Source organism: Callorhinus ursinus, unplaced genomic scaffold (genome assembly GCF_003265705.2).
Source record: "Callorhinus ursinus isolate GAN/ISIS: 27379988/994484 unplaced genomic scaffold, GSC_fseal_2.0 scaffold15, whole genome shotgun sequence".
In the NCBI taxonomy this organism is placed as follows: Eukaryota; Metazoa; Chordata; class Mammalia; order Carnivora; family Otariidae; genus Callorhinus; species Callorhinus ursinus.
In genome coordinates this window covers 38,343,828-38,367,168 of record NW_027397077.1, presented here as the reverse complement: position 1 = coordinate 38,367,168, position 23,341 = coordinate 38,343,828, and the positions used below count along the sequence as shown (strand labels likewise).

The following is a 23,341-nucleotide window of genomic DNA, read 5'->3' as shown; positions in this document are numbered from 1 at the left end:
GGTTACATTAAAATCCAGGACCACCTTGTACTTTGAAGGGATCTTTTACCCATTTACGCACATATGATTATTTTTAATGAACTTTAAGTTTTAGAAGAGTTCTAGATTTGCAGAAAACTTGTGAAGATAGTACAGAGAGCTCTCATATACTCCACACCTCAATTTCCTCTGTTCTTAACGTCTTAGAGTAATATGATACACTTGTCACAATTAATTAACCAATGTTGATATGTTATTATTAACTAAAGTCCCAACTTTATTTAGATGTTCTTAGATTTTACCTAATGTCCTTTTTCTATTCCAGGATACGTTACATTTAGTTCTCATCTCCTTAGGCTCCTCTTGGCTGTGACTTCTCAGACTTCTTTTTTTTTTTTTTTTTGGAGAGAGAGCGAGAGCGAGCAAGCATGACTGCAGGGGTGGGGGACAGAGGGAGAGGGAGAGAGAGAATCCCAAGCAGGCTCCATGCTTAGTGAGGAGCCAGATGCAGGGCTCGATCTCATGACCCTGAGATCATGACCTGAATCAAAACCAAGAGTCAGACGCTCAACTGACTGAGCTACTAGGCGCCCCTAGACTTCCCTTGTTTTTGATAACCTTGACAGTTTGGAAAAGTACTGGTCAGGTGTTTTGTAGCACGTCCCTCAACTGGGATCTGATGTTATTGTCATGATAATGTTGGGAGGAAAACCACAGAGGTTGATCGCCATTCTCATGACATACTATCCAGAGTACATACTTAATCCATCAAATCTTTTGAGTTATTTTGGAGTTATTTCTGGCTCCTCACAACTCTGGTGATGCTGACGCGGATGATGGCGCTCTCATTTCCTTAAGTCCAGCACCATGCTCAGGATTGTGCACACCTTACTAATACCCCTTACAGAAACCCTGGAAGGTTACTTCACCTCCTAACTTGGCTCCCTTCTAAGGAAATCATTATTTCCCTCCAGACATGGAAAAACGGAGGTTCAGAGAGATTCAGTGGTTGCTCAGTAATGTACAGCTGATAGAAGGCAATGACGGGATTTGAACAGCGGCCAAGCCTAACCCGGAAGCCAAGGTTCTTTCTACTGCACTGTGTGTAGGCGCCAGCAAACCGCAACCATGACCAAACCCTGCTGCTGCCTGGACCTGTAAGATCCACCAAGCTAAGAATGGATTTTATGTTTGAACTCCAGTTCAGTGAAATGTTTTCTCCCAAAAAAGAATTCCATTTTTCTTATTAGTGGACCTATATTATGGACTGAATTATGTCCCCCCCACCCCAGATTCCTATGTTCAAGTCCTAACTCCCAATGTGACTGTATTTGGCCATAGGGCCTTTTAGCAGGTTATTAAGGTTAAATGAGGTCATAAGGGTGGGGTCCTAGTCAGATAGGACTGGTGTCCTTATGAGAATAAGAGAGACCAATCCCCCTCTCTCCCATTCTGTGCACGCACAGAGGAAAGGCAGCTATGTACAAGCCAGGAGGAGAGGCTTTATCAGAACCCTATTGCACCGGCACTTTGATCTTGGACACGTAGCCTCCAGAACGATGAGAAAATAAATTTCTGTTATTTAAGCCACCCAGTCTGTGGCATTCTGTTATGACAGCCCGAGCTGACCAATAAAACCTGTATTACAAAAACCTATGCTTAATGATACTATTAGATCTTGAATTTCAGAAATAGAAAACTCGGTGGAAATTTGTTTTCTCTCTTGTTACATAAAGTACCTACATGATATCATCAGTTTTGGCTCTTGGCCTACAACACCTGAAATATTTACCACCTGGCCCTCCACAGAAAATGTTTGCAGAGCCTGGCTTTAGATGAGTACTTGATCTGACTAAGCACCAATTATAGGTCAGCACAAACAGAAATATTTTGCCATGCAAAGAGGAGCAGGCATATGTTAAGAGCCTAAACACTTGGTATTCTTAAGTTATAGACTTGAATTACATTACTTAATATATATTCTTGTATACAGAGAGGAAATAAAAGTTATGATGATGGAAAGTAGGGAAAGAAAACCAAACGACGAGGAATGCCCATGTACTGACAGGGGTCCCTAAGCACAGTAGTTGTTGAGTGAATGGCTAGATAAAAAATGTATTTGGCTAATCGATCCAAACTGCCTGATGATGGTCCTTGGAATGTGCTAGACTTGTTTCAGTTATGCCCCCACGAATGAATGGTGTGAGTCCTTCACCACAACGAAAACCCTGTTCCCTTGCACATGACTGAGTCCCAGCTCCCATGGAGCTCATCAGAGGGTCTAAACCAAAAACAAGTGATGAATCATCATTCATTTATTTTCACCATCCCTTCGGCACATCTGGGAAGTGTAAACTCTTTGGCAAGCACTGTATGAGTACCAAGTGAGTTTTCTGTCTGTCTGTCTTTCTGTATTTCATGGGACGAAATTTCCAGCCCTTTTCCTCTCGCACAGAAGGGACTTAGTGTCAATTCACCAAACACCCAGTTGGGTATCACTGTGATACACCAGTGGGGCTCCCAACTCCAGATTTCCCAGATGTTGCTTAACATGGAAGCAGGGAAAGGGATACAAATGCACCTGGATGCATCTGGGGAGCATTGGAAGGCACCCACACCCGGCAGAAGGAAACAGAGGGATGGGAGGTCAGGAAGGGAGTCTGGGGGCCGCGAGCCCAGGTTATGGTTGCGACTTCTGGAGGTAATGGGGAGCCATTACTGGTTCTTGAGGCTGGGGGCACCGCATTTGGTTCACGCTGTAGCAAGAGAATTCTAGTGGCGGCAGCAGCGCGGAGGGGGAAGGAAGAGAGAATAATCCGTGGCCGCAGAGCTTGGTCCCCACCACGTCTGAAGGCGCTGTCTCAAGGACCTCCCTCAGTGAGGAGTGTCCCTTCCCTCATTGTTCCCCCGGCATCCCCAACTCATGGCCTCATTACTGCCAGTAGCCTGCCCTTTTCAAAGCAAACAGTGTCACTGCCATTTTATGAAAACAAGATGTCCGGGTAATGAGCCCTGTCAGCGTGTGTCAGGAACCAATTTCCTCCTCAGGCCTCTGATTTATTTTCTGTGCTCCTTTCCCTGTCATCTCAAAGGGTAGTAGATCGGACAGTGTCCTGGTTCTGTCAGCCTGGTGGCCCCTCAGTCACAAGGGGCAGGCTGGCAACCAAGAGTCAGAATGCCTAGCCTGCTTGGTTCCTATGATCCTGGCCTTGCCTTTCTCTGCACAAACTTATTCTCCTACAACCCTGGTACTGAAGTTGACAGTTTCTAAATTGCAGTGGATGGCCGAGAGTGGGGCTAGCTGTGTGACCTTGGGCAAGTTACCCAACCTCTCTGTGCTTTGGGTTTTTTTACCCATCAAATGAAGACTCTAATAATATTAACATCATATAGTTGTTCTTGGGATTAAATGAGATAATAGAGTTAATGGACTTTATAAGGGCTCAATAATAGCTAGCTAAAATCTCCTGTTGTCCCTACCCCAGCCCTCTTTATAGAGGAGAAGCCTGTGGCTCAGAGGGGTTAAATCACTTTCCCAAGATGACAAAGACATGTTGAAGGCAGGATGTGCTTTTGGTTTGGAGGCCTGGGGTTTCTTTCCGTAATACCACGATCACGCATATTGAAAGGAGGTTATTCCCCCCATCAAACAAAGCTCAATGAGCTCTGTTTTTTCCCCATCTCCATTTTTTCCATCTGTGCACGGCCAGAGGGTAGAGTTGCGTGAACCGCATTGTCAATCACTACCCCAGACTTAGCTACAGTCAGTTCCTTCTCCCAAACCACCCCCTGTAAGACAGTGGTTCTCAGGCCTGAGTCTGCCCTAGCACCCCCTAGAGGGCTCGTTAAAACAGACCATTGGGCCCCACACCCAGAGTGTCTGATTCAGACAGGTCTGGGATGAAGTACAGGAATCTGCAAGCTCCCGGGGATGCTGGTGTGGTCAGGGGACTCTCAGTTTGAGAACCACTATCATAGAGTGTTTAAAAATGACCTTAAAAATAAGTTCAGCAAAAATGATACCACCAATTTAGTTTGGTTACAGCCCAAAAGCCAATTTGAATTCCTGGGATGCTTAAATTCTAGACAATTTTTAAGAAAGCCCAGTGTGGTCATTCTCAGACTACTTTCCCTATGAAGGAGATACTGTGGCCAAGTAAAAGTCCCTTGGGACTATGTTAAAAGGCATAGAGAAGAACACTTATCGCTATCATATCAATTGGTTCTTATTCATACTCTCAACCATCTAAAATTAGAGCTTGCCCTTGAGAATCTTTCTAACATTTGCCACATAGCTTAATTTGCAGACTATTTCCCCCTTGCGGGGGAGGAGGTGTGGCACAAATCTTTCACTGGTGGAACAAAGGTGAAGTTTCTCCTTGTGCCACTGAAGTCTGGCCCTGTCTCTGTTCAAATGGTGAGAGATTCTGAATGAAAAGGGTCTAAATGAAAGGGTTTGGAAATTCTGTACTTTGGGCCTTTGCCAAGTGTTAAAACACCTGCTTGGAGAAAGCTGAGGAACACTTTAGATGTTGATGCCTCGGGAGCTAAGACCCTGTAGGGTTGAGGTTCCCTTGGTCGTGGTGTGTGGAAATGATGTGGACAAATTCTTGGACACTCCTCCAACCCATGGGTGTCTAAGTCCCTTCTTTTGATTGTTGACCTCCTTAATGACTTGCTTCTGTTGAACAGAATATAGTGGGAGGGATGTTACCGATTCCTGAGGTAGGGTCGTAAAAAAGACAACACAGTCTCCTCCACTGGGATCTCTCTCTCTATACACAGGTTGGGAGCCCTGGGCAGGCAGGAAAGGAATCCCGAGACCTCTTTGTGAGGGCAACCCTGTGGAGAAGCCACACAGTGAGAGGGGAAGAGGCCCAAGGAGCCCGTTCCTGCCTGGTCCAGCCCAGCTGGTTGTGTCTTCCTAGCATTGAAGCCACAGGCCAGTGAGACAACGAGCTTCACAAGCCTCCAGCTCCCAGCCTACAAGCTGTTCCAAATGATGCCACAAGGGCAGAGATAAGATATCCCCCACTGAACGCTGCCTGATTGCTGATTTGTGAGCAGGACAGATGTTATTTTTTTAAGCCTCTATACCTTGGGGTGGTTTGATATTCAGCATTAGATGACAAGAACACCCAATGTGGGCAAACAGAATCATTAAGGCTTCTGAAATGGGAGTAACTGAGACACAAAGTGTTTTAGGCAACAGTAGGTTAGGGACAGTGGCCAAGGGTTATGTGGCCAAAGAACTGTCTTTAAGGACGGAGCTGTGTTGGCCTTCAGAGAATGATCAACAGATATGGAGAACCCTCTGAACCAGCGATAATCTCTCTCTTGGGGTTGCCAGAAGTTCTGTCCCAATCATTCTGTTCTTTTCTGGAAGTCTCTTAGCCAAAGGCCTACTCAGTCTAAACCCAGAGTGCCTTGTGAAAATCTCACTATTACAATACAGTAAATATTAACACAAGGGCCTTGAATTCAGGCGCTGGGTTCTTTCCAACACAAATACTCAACAATTTATTTATAAACAGCATCTCCCCATTTCCTCTTATGGTGATTATTCACCATCTTTGCAGCCTCGTGTATCCCAGAGGTTTTTTTTTTTTCTTCTTATTTTTCTTTCCTTTTTTGGCCCAGTGTCATTTCTGGCATCTTTAGACTCTTGCGTTCTGTTCCCCCCACACTGTCATCTTCCTGAGATTCCTCACGGTACAGATTGGGCAGGCTGGGTGCAGTGGTTAGGGTGACGGGCTTTGGAATGAGAGCCATGCCATTGCTTCATCACCAGTGAGCCCTCAGACAAGTCACCCACCTCTCTGGGCCTCAGTTCCCTCATTAGGAACATATGGCAGGCCCTGGCTCATGGGAGATGCTTTACGTATGGTGGTCACTGTTGTTGGCCAACCATTTCACCTCACGCTTCTTCTTGGGGCAGATAATTGAATCTGGGGCTCTCTCCCGAGCAAGGTAACATGTTAGGCATTTCTAACTGACTCTCCCTCCTCACTGGTTATCTGATAAAGGGGGAACACGGAGCCAGGAAGGCTTCATAAATGCTACCCTCGGAAGAGAGGCCGTCAGCCTGGGGTGTTCTCAAATCCAGCTTTGATGAGTGTATAGGCAAGGACTGGCTTCCCACCAAAGGAAAAAGCCTTACATGGGGTCGTCTCTGTTGCAGTGGCCATGTGCGGCGCCTGCAGCTGCATGGTTCCTGAGGAAACAGAAGCTTCCATTGGCTAGAGTCTTTGTGGGGTTTGGGGTAAGGCAGGCCTTAGTTCCAGTTCTGGCTTAACCACTCACAAGCTAGATGACTAGAAAAAGGGGAAATTATATTTTGTAGGAGAATTCTTAGGATTCAGTAAAAAAAAACAAAACAAAAAAAAAACAACTATGTGACACCATTGGCATAGTGCCGGGTACAATCTAGATAGTCAAGGGATGGCAGCTGACATCATCATCATCATCGTCATCCTATTAACCTATAAAATGGCAAAATGAAGTTGGATAAAACCAAAGTAATTCATAAAAAGCTAGTAACCATCTTTTACAGCGGTTCGAGTTCTGGGGTGAGCAAACTACATCTGTGGGCCAAATCCTGCCCACCACTTGTTTTTGCAAATAAAGTTTTATTGGCACACGGCCATCGTCATCGGTTTAGATCCTGTCTATGGTCTATGGCTGCATTAGGGCCACAAGGCCAGAGTGAGTAGTTGTGACAGAGACCGTATGGCTTGCAAAGCCTAAAATATTTACCATCTGCCTTTTACAGGAAAAATTAGCCAGCTCCTGTTTTAGTCAATGGAATATGATGCAGCCTACTCCAGAAAAAAAAAAAAAAAAAGATGCTTGTGAAGCTTATGTGGCAACATGGAAAAGTATTTATAGCATAAAAAATGGGATAAAGGGAATTTTCTGTGGAAAAAAAAATCCCTTTAATGTCATTAAAATATCTCCATTGTAAAGAAGGAGGGAGGCAGATGTTGAGAAGCTTGGTAACCATGGCGATTTCCTGGGCCTTTTGGCCCGGGTCCTCCAGCTCAGACAAGGCTCAGGATGCGGGGGTGGGGCGCTGGTTTCAAATTCCCAGAGAGGGGCTGGCAGGAAAGCCAGCCTGCTGAGCCCACAAGCCAAACATCTGCTGCACAAAGGTTTGGAAGTCCCTTGCCCACAAATATGTCCCTTGTTGGGGCAGGAGTCGGGCTGAGCAGCCAGCTGCTGTAAGTTTCCATCTGAGAGGCAGACCTCTGTGGGAGGGTGCTGAGGGGAAGGGGCTGGGTGGGGGCACCGGCAGGGATGATAAACACTAAAGGGTGGAGATTACTCTGAGTGCTATGTTCTGGCTTTCTTTCCCCTTTCTTCAGTTACAAGTTTGGGGTGTAGGGAGAGGCGGAAATTCCACGCCCAGGAAATCCGTATATTTCATTTCTGAGAAAATACCAAGTAAGCATTCTAAAGGCGGGGAAATGGTTTGGTGGGGCTGTTAACAATCAGAGCACTGAGGTCATTGCCCTCGCGGCCCAGGCGCTCCTAGGTTCCATCCAGGTGGGAGAGGTGGGGAGCAGACGGCCTGGAAAGTGGATATGGAGCTTTGCCATGCTGGAGCAAATGTTCCAGGTTGCTGCAGTTGGCAGTTCCCTGGCCAGGGAGACCTCTGAAGCCCTCCAAACCCAGGAGAACTCATGGTGGGTGAGACTGGGGTGCGGTGGGCAAGTCCTTCCATTGTTCTTGGCATACAGACAAGAGGCCCCCAGATTCTTCACTGGATTGGGCTGTGGGTGACTCCAAACACGGCTGCTCATCCAGCAAACATAAATGAGCACACCTTTGTGGTGTTGGCCCCACCCCAGGGCTGCTCATAATCCTCAGGGCTGGTGACGCACAAGGACCTGGGATGGGAGCCCCAGCCCCACCTCTTATCCACAAGCCTCTTAACCTCTCTCTGCATCAGGTTCCACATCTGCGAAATGGGTGTAACAACCCCTACCTCTCCTGCTAGTTGTTAGGAGGGTTCAGAGACATTAAGTTCCCCTCCCACCTGCCCCCCTTCCTTGCCAGCATATACACATGGGGCAAGTAAAGGAAAGAGGGAGGTGAGATATTTTGGGTTTTTAATTGGCCCCACTGATTCAAAGGGCACGCTTCGGGTGACAGCGGCTGAGGTAGCCCCTGGGATTTTTCTACTGCGGTGTCTCCTCATGAAGACAGATACCTCCAACAGCATTTCCCAGGTGTCCTTCATCTCTTAACCTCAGTGTAATAATGATGCTTTTGAAGAGGGTTGCTCTGAGGTAGGCAAGGGCAGCCACAGCTCTTGGGTTCACTCCTCAGATGTGCCTCAGCTGATGTGAGGTTCCCCCGTCCCGTCAGGGGGGGGCCTGAGTGCGGGCCCGGAGCTGGAAAGCTGGGGTGCACATCTGTGAGCCAGACTCAGATCCGAATAACCCTGAAGGCCCAGCCACACGGGGGAGTTGGGCTCAGAGGGTACTGTTCCCCCCAGCCGTCTGGCCCACCCACTGTTCTATGGCCTCACCCCTAACTCAGCCCCTGGGGGCATTTCCACATGGACAATTTGGAAAAGGCTTCTGGCAATAGCGTTCCTCGGGTCTGGATAACCCTTTCCTCTGAGCACATTTTGGTGGAGGAGCTTGGTGAGGAGGACTCCAGGGTCTCACTCAGCCGTTGCTGGCTTCAGGCCCCTCCCAAGCTCTCTGAGGAAGGACACCACAGTAACAGGCGGATAGCAGCTTGACGGAGCCAAGCGAGCTCACTGGAGAACTGCCCTGCCATGTAGGCTGACTGTAGTGTGGAGGAAAGGGGGCTTGTGGCCTCAGGCTGCTGAAAAGTGTGGTTGTGTGGGGTATAAAGCAGTGTATAAAGCAGTTCTGGGTTTCCAGAACTCCCCGTGGACCATTCAGTGGGGAATGGGAGAGTGCCGTGCAGTGTCCTCAAAGCTGGACTCCCTAAGCCAGGAGGCCAAATACATCTAGAAAATGCCTGCGTTGTCATCTCTTCAATCCTCACCATATGCCAGTTTGGCGATATCATTTTTCCTGAGCTTTTATATAAAGTTATTTTTATACTCCTTAGCAGTGGTTCTCAAAGAGTGGCCCCCAGACCAGCGCCAGCATCAACCTGGGTGCTCAGTAGAAAAGCTGAGTCTCTGGCCCCACCTGCCCCTACTAAGCAGGGAGCTCTGGGGTGGGGCCCAGCCCTCTGGATTTTAACCAGCCTTCTGGGTGACTTAAGTTTGAGAACCACTGCCACAGCCTACCAGAGGCTCTCCGAAGATCCTACCACAAAGAAACACATGTAGTTTTGGTCACTCTCAGGTCTCCTAACCTTACATGGCCATGTAACCCCTTTGTGGCCTAATATCCATTAGTTTTCCAAGGAACAAGCTTTGGGCAACAGGAAAGATGGACTTGGGGTCTGACAGAGGTTGGTTCAAATCCCACAGCTTTTCTTTTTAAGTTCTTGGGTGGTTGGGAGCTTTAAATCAGATACTCTAGTGCTTAGCGCTACCCTTGATTCAGAAAAAGCCTGCCACACATATAGCTGCTAACGATAGTAATAATGATCATTCTTTGGATGATAAACCATACTACGTCACCAATATAGTTCTAGGAAAATGGGTTTCATGTGCCCTTCCTTTTGCTTCCATTTTTTCCCCTAAATCACCACTTGGATTTGGGATGTCAGTGTGAGTTCTACAGTTTCCTCCCCACATCTGGGTTCTCAAATGCCCTGGCCACTCTGGCAGAGTTCATTGTCCTCATCAGGGGAGCAAAAATCAGGATTCCTGCCTGATGCTTGGCTCTGGTAAACTGTCCTACACTGCCCTTTTATGAGAAATAGAAGGCAAAGCACACAGGTTGGCCAGCACCCATGTCCACTTAACATGGCTACTCACTGGGCTAAGGCAGAGCAGTGCAGGCAGCACACATCCACAACTAAGTTTGGGGTTGCTGGGGACACACTATCTATGGTCTAAGTCTATCTTGCTGTCTTTATAGGATTTGCTCCCTGGATTCAAGGAGATAAACAGGGAGTTATAAATAAGAGCACCCAGCCTTCTTTCTTCCTGGAACAGATCATAAACAGGGTTTTATAACTCTGCATCACGTAGTAGGACAAGTACTGGATCCAGGTTCTACTCCTTAGAAACTATGGGACCTTGGAAAAGTTACCTACCGTCTCTGAATCTCTGATTCCACACCTGTAAAATGGGTTTGGTGAAATTCACCCCACTAGGCAATTGTGTGAATTAAACAAAGACCTTGAAAGAGTGGGCAGGTATCTGGCACAGAGCAGGTGCTTAATAAATGTGAACTTGAATCCCATCATCCTCCTGGGCAATATGGCCATCTAGATTGTCTCCATCGTTTGAGGCTCTATTTAGTTAGAACGCTCACTTATTCATCCATTTGTTCATTCATTCATGGTTCACATATTTATTGAGCGCCTACTATCTCTATCAGTGGCACCTGCTGAAGATACAGAGATGAAAAAGACAAGCCAGCAGCACCTAGAGGTGACATAAATACATGACATACAGACCTGAATCCACTAATTACATGACTAATTATCTAAGCAAGATTGGAGTTCGGGTAAGGAAGGAGAAGGCCATCTTCCCCAGCCAGCCCAGCCCAACCAATACGGGCTTCCTTCAAATTCCCTGTTCATTGTCTCATCTTGTTGTTTATATACTTCCAAACTGTCACAACTACTTCCTAAAGTTGACGGTAGGCAGAGACCTGGCATTTCAGGCCACCTTTGCCCCACTTCCCTGCTGTGCAAATATGTGGGGCTGAGTCAAGGATAAAATATGTTCTCAGATCAGCATAGCTCTCCTGGGAATGGCAATTGGGAAGTGTCACAATGACTTAAAGAGATCGCCCTCCAACTTGGAATTGGGTGGTATTTATGCTTTAAGGACAGATGACTATTTGGATAGAGGGCTGGAGGGAGAGGAGACTAATTTATGAAACATGGTAACTGATCTAAATTCTTTTTAAGTTGCTGGGACATGTATTCTTCCTGAAAAATAGGTCTTTCCAACACATATCCAAATTTGTGGTAGGGAAAATAGTTTTGTTTTTTGTCTTAAAGTTCTCAGATTAGGGGCACCTGGGTGGCTCAGTCAGTTAAGCGTCTGAGGTCATGATCTTGGGGTCCTCAGATCAAGTCCCCCGTCAAGCTCCCTACTCAGCGGGAAGTCTGCTTCTGCCTCTCCCTCTGCCTCATCCCCGGCCACCGCTCCCCCCGCTGCTTGTGCTCTCTCTCAAATAAATAAATAAATAAATAAATAAAATCTTTAAAAAAAAGTTCTCAGATTAACAGTGTGAGGCCATAGTTCACTGGATGGCAATTCCAGATGAATGGGCCAACACATGGGGACTGGACATGCAGGATGCAGGTTTTGGATGACAAGTTTGAGTCACTGCAGGGAAGGAGGAGCCCAGCCCTCTCTGAATGTAGTGACAGCATCATTGGGGTTGCCATCTCCCTGGGATGTCTGGCTCACACAGGTGCCTGCCAGCCTGTTAGCAGCAAGGCAGGTAATTTGCTTGAGGGCTCCCTGTATTGGGACCTTTATCTCCAAATCCCAAATAGAGGCAGTTGAGGCCAGTTGGCTGATAGGGGCAGAGGGCCAAAGGTAGAAGGCGGCCAGAGGCCAGGAAACAGTCAACATCAGTCCTTGGTGGCACCTGCCTCAAGCTAGTCCTCTTACCTCCTGTGGGGCAGATTCAGGCAAACCAATCCATGAGGCTTTCACCTCCCAGACACTCTGGCTTCTGCAATTTTTCTCAAACAGCCCCCAGGAGCTCACTCCCTTACAGCATGTCTTTTACATGCTACTCGAGGACGCTACCAAAGCACAGCTCAGATCCTGTGACGCCTCCCACCCACAGCCTGTCACAGCTCCCCGTGGCCCTCAGAGGGATGTCCAACATCCGTGCTATTCTCCTATGTGCGGACAGGGTCTTCTGCCTGTTTGATTTCCTGGGGCTTGGCAGAGAGTACAGGCTAGTCAATACTTGAGGGACGAGGCTTGCCGCTTTAGGAAGCACGCCCCTGCTGACCTGGCCAGCCTCGGGTCCCCACGTCCCCCGGCACACTGTGCTTTCAGTCACATGGGACTCCGCTCAGGCCTCTGGCTCCACCGTGCTCTCTGGAACTTTTGTACATGCTCATCTCTATAAGGTGGCACAGAGCTTCCCTGCCAAGCCTGAAGACTTGGATGCATCCTGGTTATTCTTTCCAGGCTAGGCTGGGCCCCAGCTCCTCCTCCAAGCCGACCCTCACCCCAGCCAAGGTTCGATGCCCTTTCTCTAAGCTGTGACAGTTTGGTAGTCTGGGACCTCCCCTGGATGATGAGCCTCTCAAGCACGGTGATTGTGTGTTATTTTCCGCAGGACAATGCCTGGCCCAGAGTAAATGAGCACCACATAGCTGCTGGCCGGGATGAACGCATGGATGGATGCATGAATGAGGGGAAAAGCCTGGAGCTGGGGCCCCAACTGCGCAAGCCCTGGGCCTGGTGGTTTCAGCCACACCGGGAGGCCGGGGAGAGACTTACGTATTCTTTGGATGGGTCGCCGATGCTGCCGTTGGTGGTTGGGGCCGTGGTCTCTGTGCCCTCTGGCTTTTCTGGCTGCTTCCCCTCCTCCTTGGGCAAGCCCCCCTGCCCAGGGAGGGCCACCTCTCCCACGCCCAGCGCCTCGCTCTTGTACTGCTTGACAAATTCTTCCATCACTTTCACCTCGTTCTCCAGAAGTCCACGGCAGCGAGAGGGGTCCTGGTCGTAGATGGGGAGCTGGTGCATGAGCTGGCGGCGGCGGTAATAGGCGCCCTCGGTGCCTGTCACTGGCTGCTTCTCCTTTGGGATGAGCTCCATGTACTGCAGGCCCTAGTGGGGAGGAGATAAAGCAACTGTGATTTGCAGGCACCCACACAGAGATCTGGAACGGGCGAAGTTTCCAGCTTCTTCGGGTTTTCTGCAGAACCTGAGGATGGTCAAGGCAGCAATGTTGTCAATCTGGCAACACCCCAGAGAGGCCTAAATAAGTTTCTGGATGAGAATGGTGTACTTTAAGTCAGTGTTCATTTTAGATTCGTGGACTTTGAGATACAGGTTTGGTTTCCTTCAACACTGAACATTTTTACTTCATTCACCTCATGGCAATGCTCCTAATTAAAAAAAAAAAGTCAATCTAGCTTAAAATTGCTTTTCTTAGAAAAGTATAATTAAATCATTATAGGCATAAGGTATTTCATGGTTTATTAATTTAAAAACAGGCAAAGGCACCTTCTAATAGAATGAATTGACAAGGTCTCAAGGTAATAACATTTCCACATCAGTATGACTGGTAACCATCTGAATACTAATATGTCCATAGATAACTGTCCAATTTGGCTTTTTTTTTTTTTTAAATGAACAGTAATCTTATACTTGGGTGGCTGCCAGGGATGGGGAGATTAGGGGGAGATAAAGGTCAAGGCCAGACAGCATGAGAAAGTGTGAAAGGCAAATTGTTTTCCTTGACAACTGTTCTTGGCATCTGGGCTTGTGACCCTGACACCCCCACTAGGTTGCTTGATTCCCACTGCCCAGGTGGCTGTTTCCATATTAACCCTCTTGGAACATGCCTGCCCCATATCACATCACTTGGGGTTGTACTCATTTTGGAACTGAATTGTGTGAATCAACATGGAAAGTCATACAGCAATTCATAATGACACCCCCTTGTTGTTGCCTGATGTTGGGGAGTAGGGGTGAGGAAGTAGTGGGAGGGGTGTACTAGTCCAGAGCCTGGTTTGCTGAGTTTCATAATAAATGCATTCCGGATGAGAGTTCTGGAGAAGGGAGAGGCAGGTGACCTGCGTTCCCATGGGACTCATGAGGCGAGCAACAGCTGTGGATGCCCCCTAGGGGGCTCCGTCCTAGATGCTGGAACATCTGGCTGAGCCTTCTTCTGGCTCTGTGGGCTCATGGCATACGCCGTTACTATCCCTTCATCTGCACAGTCCCCAGCACTTTTCTAGGTGCTTTGCCAGATACAGGAGATGGCCTAGGTGGTGGACAGAGTCCTGGGGTGTCAGAAAATGTGGGGTTGTAGCTCCTGCCCTGCTTTTGTTCTCTGTGTAAGACTGAGAAAGCACCCAGCCCCTCTGGGCCTCAGTTTCATCATCTGCAAAGTTTGGGGTAGATAAGACTGCATGATCTTCAGGGTCCTGACCACTGTGAGAATTCTGTGGTGACCTCACTCAGTCCTAACCTCAACTATGAGAGAGAAGTGGTAGCACCGACCCGAGTCTACAGGTCAGGAAAGTGGCTCAAGGAGTCCATGGATTCTGGTTGGTCCAAGAGGCCAAGACCGTGAGCCCCCACATATGGAAGAAGAAGCACAAGGGGGCCACTCAGCTGACTGCTTGTCTGGAAAGGGCTGAGTCCTGACTCTGTCTGGGGAAGGCAGGGGGGATGTGGTTTTTCTCTGGGTCAGTATGAAATTGCAGGGGGCTTCCAACACGAACATGCCAGGCAGGTAGGTGTGAAGAATCTAGTCTCACACTTTGGGGTGTGTAAGAATCACTGGATGACATGGTGACTCTGATTTAGGAGTCTGTGAGGGGCCTAGAAGTGAGCACTTTTGCAGGTCCTCCTGGGTGAGTGTGAAGCCGGATATCTGAGGATCGGGGCCTCTCTGGGGACAGTGGGTAGCGGGACAGGATGTGACCCTCAGAGGACAGGGAGAGCAGCAGACTAGCAGCCTACAGTCTGGGGCAGGGCACAGGACCCTGGGGAGACGGGTTAGGGACAACAAGACGGGCTGTGGGGGGCAAATACCTCCCACAGCCATTCCAATTTTGTGCTGGGGCCTGCCCTGCTCCCAGGATCTAAGGAAGGATTTTGGAGAAGTAGAAACAAGGGCATTGCTCACGGTGCCAGAATGGGCACCCAGACTCGGCCATCATCTCATTCATTCCAAGTGTTGAAGCAGTTCCAGTTGCATGGCTGATGGAGCTCATGGGAGCGGAGTGTAACCTCTTCTCCTACAAAGGCTGCTGACCCGCCCCCCCCCGCCCCCAGGTTGAGTGGTTGAAGGCATGGTGGTGCCTATGATCTGGGCACCCTTCTAGGTGCCTGACCTGCGCTAACCCATCTAATTCTCATAGAACCCCTAGGAGGAAGGAATTAATATTACCCCTCGAAACACTGAGGCACAGAGAAGGAACCTCCCGAAGCTCCCACGACTCGTCTGTAGTTGAGACAGCTTGGTACTCAGCAGCTTGGGTCTCAACCACGTGTCTGTGACTTCTCTAGAAGATGAATGATTTGCCAAGAGAAAACGATTTCCTCCAATCTCTAAGAGAGTTTCCTTTGGTCTTGGGCAGGGTGCGGAGGCTGTGTAAGCACCGCTTAGGGCCACCATCCCCCAGTCCCTGGATACATCTGTGACTCCACCTTCAACAGCAGGTATCCCTCCCTGTTTTGCGTTACAATAAACACCAAGGTAGAAGTCCTGCAGCAGTGGCCCCCTGCGGGTAGGTGCTGGCCACCTGCTTGTCAACCCTGCATTCAGTGTCCTTTCCTGGCTCTGTCCTGGCTACAGGTGTTTGTGGCCCGCAGAGTTAAAGGATTCCTGGCCGGGGCCCTGGAGACAGGGATTTTTCCTTCCCCAGGAACCCAGTGTTCCTGTCACAGCTCAAAGCCCCAGCTGGGCACCGCAGCATCCCGCTGCCCCTGGCGTGTCTTCTGCGATGGCTGGCCCTGCCTGGCTGGCCTTGTCTGGCTGGCGCCAGCAGCTGATTGACACACCTGCGGCAGACTCTGCTCGCTGACCCCGGGGAGGGTATCAGAGTCTGCTGTTCAGACAAGCACACTGGTTGGCGTGGGCTTGGGAAGGGGAGGATGGAGACAGAAGGCAGGGTCAGAGTGGGCTGCCTGTGCCGCTCAGAGCTTGTGAGAGAATCTCTCAGGAATCTCTCCGGGAAGCTGATTAAGGTCATGTTCCCCGAACCTTTAGCAATAAGCCTTTTCTCGGAGCAGCTGGAAAGGTTGGTTTAGGTTTCAAGTTTTTCACGAGGACCTTTGAGTCATTTGGTGCTCCGCTGTCTGGCTGGGACATCCTGGGTGAAGGGGTTCCCAGAATCGGTCTTTGTCGGAAGAGGAATCAAAGGGCAGAGAGAAAAGTGGGAACGAAAGGTGCTTTATTCCCAGGGTTGGGCAGGAGGAGGGGCATGGACTCCGGACTCGGAAGACCTGACCCTGCCTATTCTTTCTGCTTCTCCAGCTGTCAGGCAAGGACGGTCAGCGGGCTTCATGGTACATGTCAATCCTAGTCAATAGTGGCTACTTGGAGTGCTGTCTCGAGGAGGATTCTGAGGCCCAGTGAGGGCTCTGTGGGAGACAGTGCCCTGACTGACCAGCAGTGTTTGCCACGGGTATGAGTGCCACACCGGCGGAGCCTCCTCAAAAACCTCTGTTTGCTCCCCTATAAAATGGGGTTATTATGCACGTAAGGAGTGGTGAGGTGTTGATGATATATCTATATGCCTGTCTGTCTGTCTACCTACCTGTCCAGAATGCTCAATGGATGCTGGTTCCCTTCATCTTTTCCTCCTTGCCTCCTCCCAAATCCTGGATAGCCTTCAAAGATTTGCCCAAGTCCCTCCCTATTCTTAGAAATTTATTCCCTTAAAAGTGCTCATCCAAGATACCTGCTTCTTTCTGCTTCTCCTCCTACCTGTCTGGTTCTCCTGGCCTGGCTTGGCAGGGAAGAGCCTAAGCTTTGGAGTCAGGGAGGCCTGAGTCCAAGGCCTGGCTCTGCCATTTAAGCCAGCTATGGGACAGTTGGCTAGTTGTGTCACTTCTTGGAGGCTCAGCATCCCCCTCTGTGGATAAGTGTAGTCATAGTCCATCCCTAACAGTGTTGGAAAATTAGATGAGACCGTGCATGTACAGCTCTTAGCAAAGTGCTTGGCACAGGTAAGTACTCAATAAATACTAGCCATTAGGTTTATTGTGACTAGTCTTTAATGGTTTAAGAATTTCTCCGTTTTTCATTCTGGTTGGGAAGGATGACAGCAAGATCCAGTCCCATTTCCAAAATATAATCAGTCCTGATCACTTGGTAATTAAAAAAAATGTTGGGAGGGTGAATGGGAAGAGAGAACTGTCCAATCTCAGAAAGGCAACTTGCTCAGGCAGGCCAGAGAGGGGGCAGACAGAGGGCCCTTTATACCATGTGGTTTTATGAGCCAGCATTAATCACAGCCTGACGATGCCTTCCTCTGATTAGTCTGGGGCCGAAGCACTTGGGGTTTTCACCAGCCAGTTCCTGACGCCCACAGCCAGCTCTTTTATGAGCTGCTTGCTTCAGTTTCCACTGACATCTTGGAGACCTGCTTGATGGCTTACCCAGACCTGGGCGCTGGAGGCAGACCTGAATGCGGAGCCGACTGGCATGTCCCAGCACTGCTATTGTTGGACGTCACCCTCTGTGGCCCGGATGTGCCCCTGCCTAGCCCCTCCAACTGGTGAAGGCCAATTAACCATGCTGTATTTCCTTACATGTAAAATAATTCCTATTTCACAGGGTGGCTGAGCTCACAAATGCTGACATATTCTTTTTAAAATATGTCTTCAAAAAGTATAGCTTTTAAAAAAGCATCTTGCCAATCTCCACTTGATCTAGAAGGGAGTCCCCCCACCTTTCCCCCACTTAAGCTACAGCCTAGAACTGTGCTGCTCAGACTCTCTATGGTGAAGGATCAGGTTTTTTTTTGTTTGTTTGATTTTTCCACCTATTGCAGAATGATTTGTGGGCTCACCGCATGAGATGAGAATGTAGCTCATGCCATGTTGAGATTTCCACGTGAGTCTGACCACAGTGGAATTCTGTTCAGTAAGAAGACGTCTCTGATCACATGCTTGGATGTCAATTGCTACTAAATTTCCCCAGCATTTCTTCTCAATTTCTGTACCTCTCGTTATGGGCCAGTCACAGGATTTTGTGGCAGTGTCAGTCCACGGACCACATGTGGCCAGAGGGGTGATGTAGTACAAATACTCATCAAACCTACTATGTGTCCTGCATGATGCAAGGTGCTGGGTAGGATGGTGCACAGGACAGGCATGGTGTCTGCCCTTGTGGGCCTCGCTTCACTCCAGTGAGAGAGATGATAACTAAGCAAAGATGCACCTAAGATAACTACACATTGCAATCAAAGCTTCTAAAGAAACACTGGAGAACTGAGAGAGAAACAATGTAGCTAGAGGGTAGGTGGCATCTGCTGTAGATTGGGTGGTTAGGGAAGGCCTGTCTGGGACCTGTCAGACTCAGCCATGCAAAGAGCAGGGAAAGGACCTTTCAAGTAGAGGGAACAGCAAGTGCAAAGTCCCTGAGGAGGGCAAAAGCCTAGAGCGTTCCAGAGCAGGAAAGAGGAAGGTCAGGGCGCTGTAAGGTAATGAGTGAGGGGTCATAGCTGGAGCTGTGGGAGGACTCTGAAGCCTCTCCTTTTTCCCCAGAAGAGATTTAATTAAAATGCCTGGCTTGCATCTCTAAAACTGTAGGGCCTTTTTAATCTCATTAACTTGTGGAAACCACCTAGGCCCTTGCTATTCCAGGTGAGGTCTGGGGGCCAGCGGGATCGGCATCACCTGGGAGAGTGTCAGGAGCGTGGAGTCTCAGGATCAGCCCCAAGCTCACTGGATGTATTTCAGCAAGCTGTCCAGATGATGTATATGCTTGCTGAAATCTGAGGGGCACTGGTCTGGTCCGCTGGGTCTTGAAGGTGGCTGCATGTGGGATTACCTGAGGAGTTAAATGCCCATGTCTGGTGATGGCGATCCTGCAATCTAGAGCTTCTGATTTAACGGTCTGGGCTGAGGCCTGTGCATGGGGACTTGTTATGGGTCTTTGTAGTTGGGTGGCCAGGGTGTGACCTTGTCCTTCTCTGGGTGCCTCTTCCCCGGGGTTGTGTAAAGCTAGTTTGGTTCTCCCTTCCAAGCCCAAGAGGCCTCCGCTGTTGGAGAGGGCATAGAACTGTTTCTCTGCTCCCCCACAGGCCTGCAATGGGTACATCCCAGGCCATTTTGAGGGGAAATGAACATCTCATACATGAAGACAAGCACTCTGAGAGTTTGGAATGATAAACCATCCTTTGTTCAGAAGTGGGGAGCCCAAATGGAACCATGGATGACCCTGGACTAGAGCTGGAAGGGCCTTGGAATTCATAGAGACACTTCTATCCATTTCATGGATGAGGAAAACCGAGGCCCAGGGAGTTTTCACTTCAAGATCACATAGCGAGGCAGGAGCAGGTTCAAAACCAGAGCTATTCCTATCATTTCTATAATCCCGCCCTCTTCTTAACCTTATCTTTGACATTCAGGCCTGACGAACATGTACAAGGATAGGAAAACAACCACTTGGTTGGAGGAAGCTGCCTTACCAGTTTCTGGGTGACTCCAGGGGGGGCCCACTCATAGGTGATGGTGTCAAAGGTGGGATCTTTCCCAGTGGCAATGGGATTGGTCATGATCATCCGATTCCGCTTGTAAATCCGGATGCCGTCCCCGCCTTTCACCCGGGCTGTGAGGGTGGAATACTTGGAGTCCATCAGCAAGCGGCCAATTTTCCGATCGTCTTCCAGCTCAGAGCTGAAGCAGTGGTCTTCGTGGCTGCATTTGCATGACTTGCATATTTTCCTGGGGTGGGAGGTTAATTGGAACATGTGAGATCAACCTCCAGAGAAGAAGAGCAGAGTCCCCTGCTGGTAGCGTCTGCCTTTTTGAAAGCAAGTTCAAGGTTCAGCCTTAGTAACTTGGAAGGGTTGGCAGCAGACAAATGGTAACCTGAGATCAAAAGGCCTCTGGGATTGGGAACTGCATCTGGGAGACTATCAGTCTATTTGTGGGGAATGTGGGATGTGACTTTTGCTGGTAAAAAGAACAGCACATTTTTACTCACTTTGGGTGTGACAGCACAGGCTGTTTCATTCATTAGAGATGCTCGAAAGCAGGAGTCTTTATGACCTGTGGGCTGAACCCGGCCCACAACCTCCTTGTGTAAATAACGTTTTATTGGAACACAGCCATGCTCATTCACTTACATACTGTCTGTGGATGCATTTGGGCTACAACGGCAGACTTGAATAATTGCAACAGAGACTGTGTGGCCCACAGAGCCTAAAATATCCACGATCTGGTCCTTTATATAAAAAAAAAATGCTGACCTCTGCTCTAAGGAATTATTGAAATTGTCTCCCAAGATTCATGAGCCTTGGAGCTTCAGCAGCTTTCAACTCTTTAGCATCCACAGTGAAGTTAGAATACAGCGGAAAATTTTCTTCAAGGAATGGGTGGATAGGACCCAGGGGGAAGGGAATGAGCTCAGAAAACCCCCTGGGCTGGAGAGATTGATGTTCACTGGCAAGGCTTTGTGGTGAGGCTGAGAGAAGGAAAAGCATCCTGGGGAAGTGTCAAATTCACTTGAAAGCCTGATGCTTCTGTCTGACAATTAAAAACTAAAGCATCTGGCTGCTTTGTGCCATGCTGTTAAGGTTTCAAAATCCAGAGTGTTCTCAGTTTAGAGGAAAACCGCTTCCCTCCCTTTCCGGCCTGACACCTGAGGCCTGCTGTATCTCGGCTGCTCTCACGCATGAGATTTAAGAACTCGTTAAGTAAAGTGAGCAACGTCAAGACCTGCAACAGGGATGAGGCAGGCCTGAGCAAGAGAGATGCCACTGCAGTAGCATGAGCGCCTCACAGCCAGGCATGCCTGAAGGAATCCTTTCTTTCCATCAGTAGTTTTTTTTTTTTTTTTAAGATTTTTTTAATTTATTCATTTGACAGAGAGAGAGAGAGTGGCAGGCAGAGGAGAAGCAGACTCCCCACGGAGCAGGGAGCCCGATGCCGGGCTCGATCCCAGGACCCCGGGATCATGACCTGAGCCGAAGGCAGATACTTAACGACTGAGCCACCCACGTGTCCCTTCCATCAGTAGTTCTAAACTAAGGTCACACCCCCAGGAGGCATGTGGTAACACTTTTGATTGTCACTGTCACAACGGGGTGCTACTGGCTTCTATAAGGTAGAGGCCAGGGATGCTGCTAAACATCCCGTAATACAGAGGATAGGCCCCTCCACACCAAAGAATTATCCTATCCAAAATGTCAATAGTGCTGAGGTTGAGAACCCTTGTCTAATGAGGGACGTCCCACTGCAACCTTCTAGGAGCCTACAGTTGGGATGAGAGAGGGACAGAAAATCGGATGGACACTGTAACAGAGAGTAAGGTTGGACCCTGTGAGGGCTGCATATGCTCTGGGGTGGTTCTCTGGTCTGGACCAGTTCCCCCCAGCCTGTAAGTATGGGGCACGTGGAAAAAGGCTCAGGGTGATAAGTGTGGGAGACAGAGGGTTACAGAAAGTTAGACATATTTCTCCAGTGCAAGGCTGATTCTTGTTTTTAATGCACTGATGTACAGCGTGACTTTAAGGCAGGGAGAATGAAGCATTTCCAATGTTATCTGAAGAGAAGCTTGCAGTCCAAGTTCACATGCAGTGGGCTACAATTTGAGAAATGGTAAAATCGATGATCTCAAGGATAATTCCAGTACTTCAAAACGGAATATGACCCTGAAGATGATGCAGGGCAACAACAAGAAGTCTTTTCTTTTTGTTCTCATAAGAAGGGGTTGCTCATTTTACAGAATTGGGGCACTTTATTCATAATAAATATTCTCTTGCCTCTCCCTTTTACGAGCCAGGCATGAGGGAGACTGTTTCTGTAGGGTAGGGGGTAGCACCACTGGTTTACGCGTGGGGAGTGACAGCAGCAGAGGAGGAAGTGGAAGGAGGAAGGGGAAGGAAGTCAGGGAAAGCCTGGTGCCCCACGAGATCCTCTGAGCCCCAAAGCCCTCCATGCTTGGAGCTGGGTGGGGAAGCTGCCATTTGCTTTTTTGGTTAATGAGACTCTCAGGATGCTATTAGAGATGTAGCGAATGCAAAACCGTTTGAAATGGAAAATGCTGATGGATATGAGATATTCTCTGAAATTGTGTCAACATCCCTCCTCCCTTTATTCATACCCTCATGTTGCCAGGCACTGTTGCTGCGATTCTATAGATGAGGAAGATACCCCTCAGCCCCACTCTACTCTTTCCAGGCACCCAGGCTGAAGGGGACACAGACACATCCAGAAAGATCCTCAGTGATATTAAAATGGCTATTTCTACAGTCTGTCCTGGGCTACCTGCAATGCTGGAAAAGGCAAAGCCTTGGACTCTAATCCCAGCCTGAACACTAGCCCAACACAGCCCATGGTCAAGTTTCTTATTTGACAGTGAGATAGTTACGTCAGGCATTGGCAAACTACATTCCATTGGCTGAATCTGGCCCATCCCCTATTTTTGTACAGCCTGTGAAGAAAAGTTTTTACATTGTGACATGGTCGAAAAAAAAATCAAAAGAAGATTACTGACACAGGAAAATGATATGAGATTTGAATTTCACTGTCCTGAAATAGAGATTTATGGGAACATAGTCACATTCATTCATTTACATATTGCCTGTGGATGGTTTCACGCTACGAGGGCCAAGTTGACTAGTTGTGCCAGAGACCACATGGCCTGCCAAACCGAAAATGTTTACGAGCAGGCTGTGTACAGAAAGGTAGCTGACCCTTGGTTTTCAAACTTTGCTGCACATCTAAATCACCTGGGGAGCTCGGGAGACTTGGAGATGCCCCACCCTGGCCCCAGCTAGGGTCCGGAGTGGGATCTGGGCAGGGGTACTTGTGATCCTGTTCAAAGGGGATCTGGATGCCCGTCAAAGTGCCAGAATCCTTAGTCGGTGCCTTTCAGGAACTTAAGCAGCTCTGGTTGACTTTCTCTGGACTGTCTCTGGAAAAGCACAGGAAGCCCAGCTCTTTGGGCAGAGTCATCTGTGAAGATCCACTGCCCCAGGGAGAAGAGGCAGAGCTAACACTGGCCCCCTACGCCAGCATGGAGACAGGACCTCTTCAGAGGGGTGCCGCATGAGGATGCTGGGAGAATCCAAAGAACGACCCCTGAAGAATGTAAAAATGGGTGATCTGAAGAGCCAGTGGTCTGTCTCCCATTTGCATACCATGTCCCCTGCTTCCCTCAGGGGTTCCCTGGGGCTTTTCTCTACTCACTGAAGTCAGTGTGCATTTAAAAAAAAAAAGTGATTAGGATTATGATAATATAAAAAAAAGAATCTCTGCCTCTAAGGAAGAGACTTTCTGTCGGGCTCTCTCTGAAAAGCCTGGAGTCCTAGACGTGTGTGTCCCCCTGCCCTGAAGGGTGGGTCAACCTCCTGAGGATAGCTC

At 48.7% G+C, this 23,341-nt stretch overlaps 1 protein-coding gene across 2 annotated transcripts in view; it reads right to left on the bottom strand.

Moving 5' to 3' along the window:
* Positions 1 to 23,341, bottom strand: part of LMCD1 (LIM and cysteine rich domains 1) — a 58,447-nt gene that overhangs the window by 3,286 nt on the left and 31,820 nt on the right. For both annotated transcript variants that reach the window (XM_025885204.2, XM_073901590.1), the window contains 2 exons: positions 19,441 to 19,696; positions 12,563 to 12,892 (listed from right to left, as the gene is read on the bottom strand). In XM_025885204.2, coding sequence (XP_025740989.1) covers positions 12,563 to 12,892; positions 19,441 to 19,696 — 586 coding nt within the window. The remainder of the gene's footprint in view (positions 1 to 12,562; positions 12,893 to 19,440; positions 19,697 to 23,341) is intronic.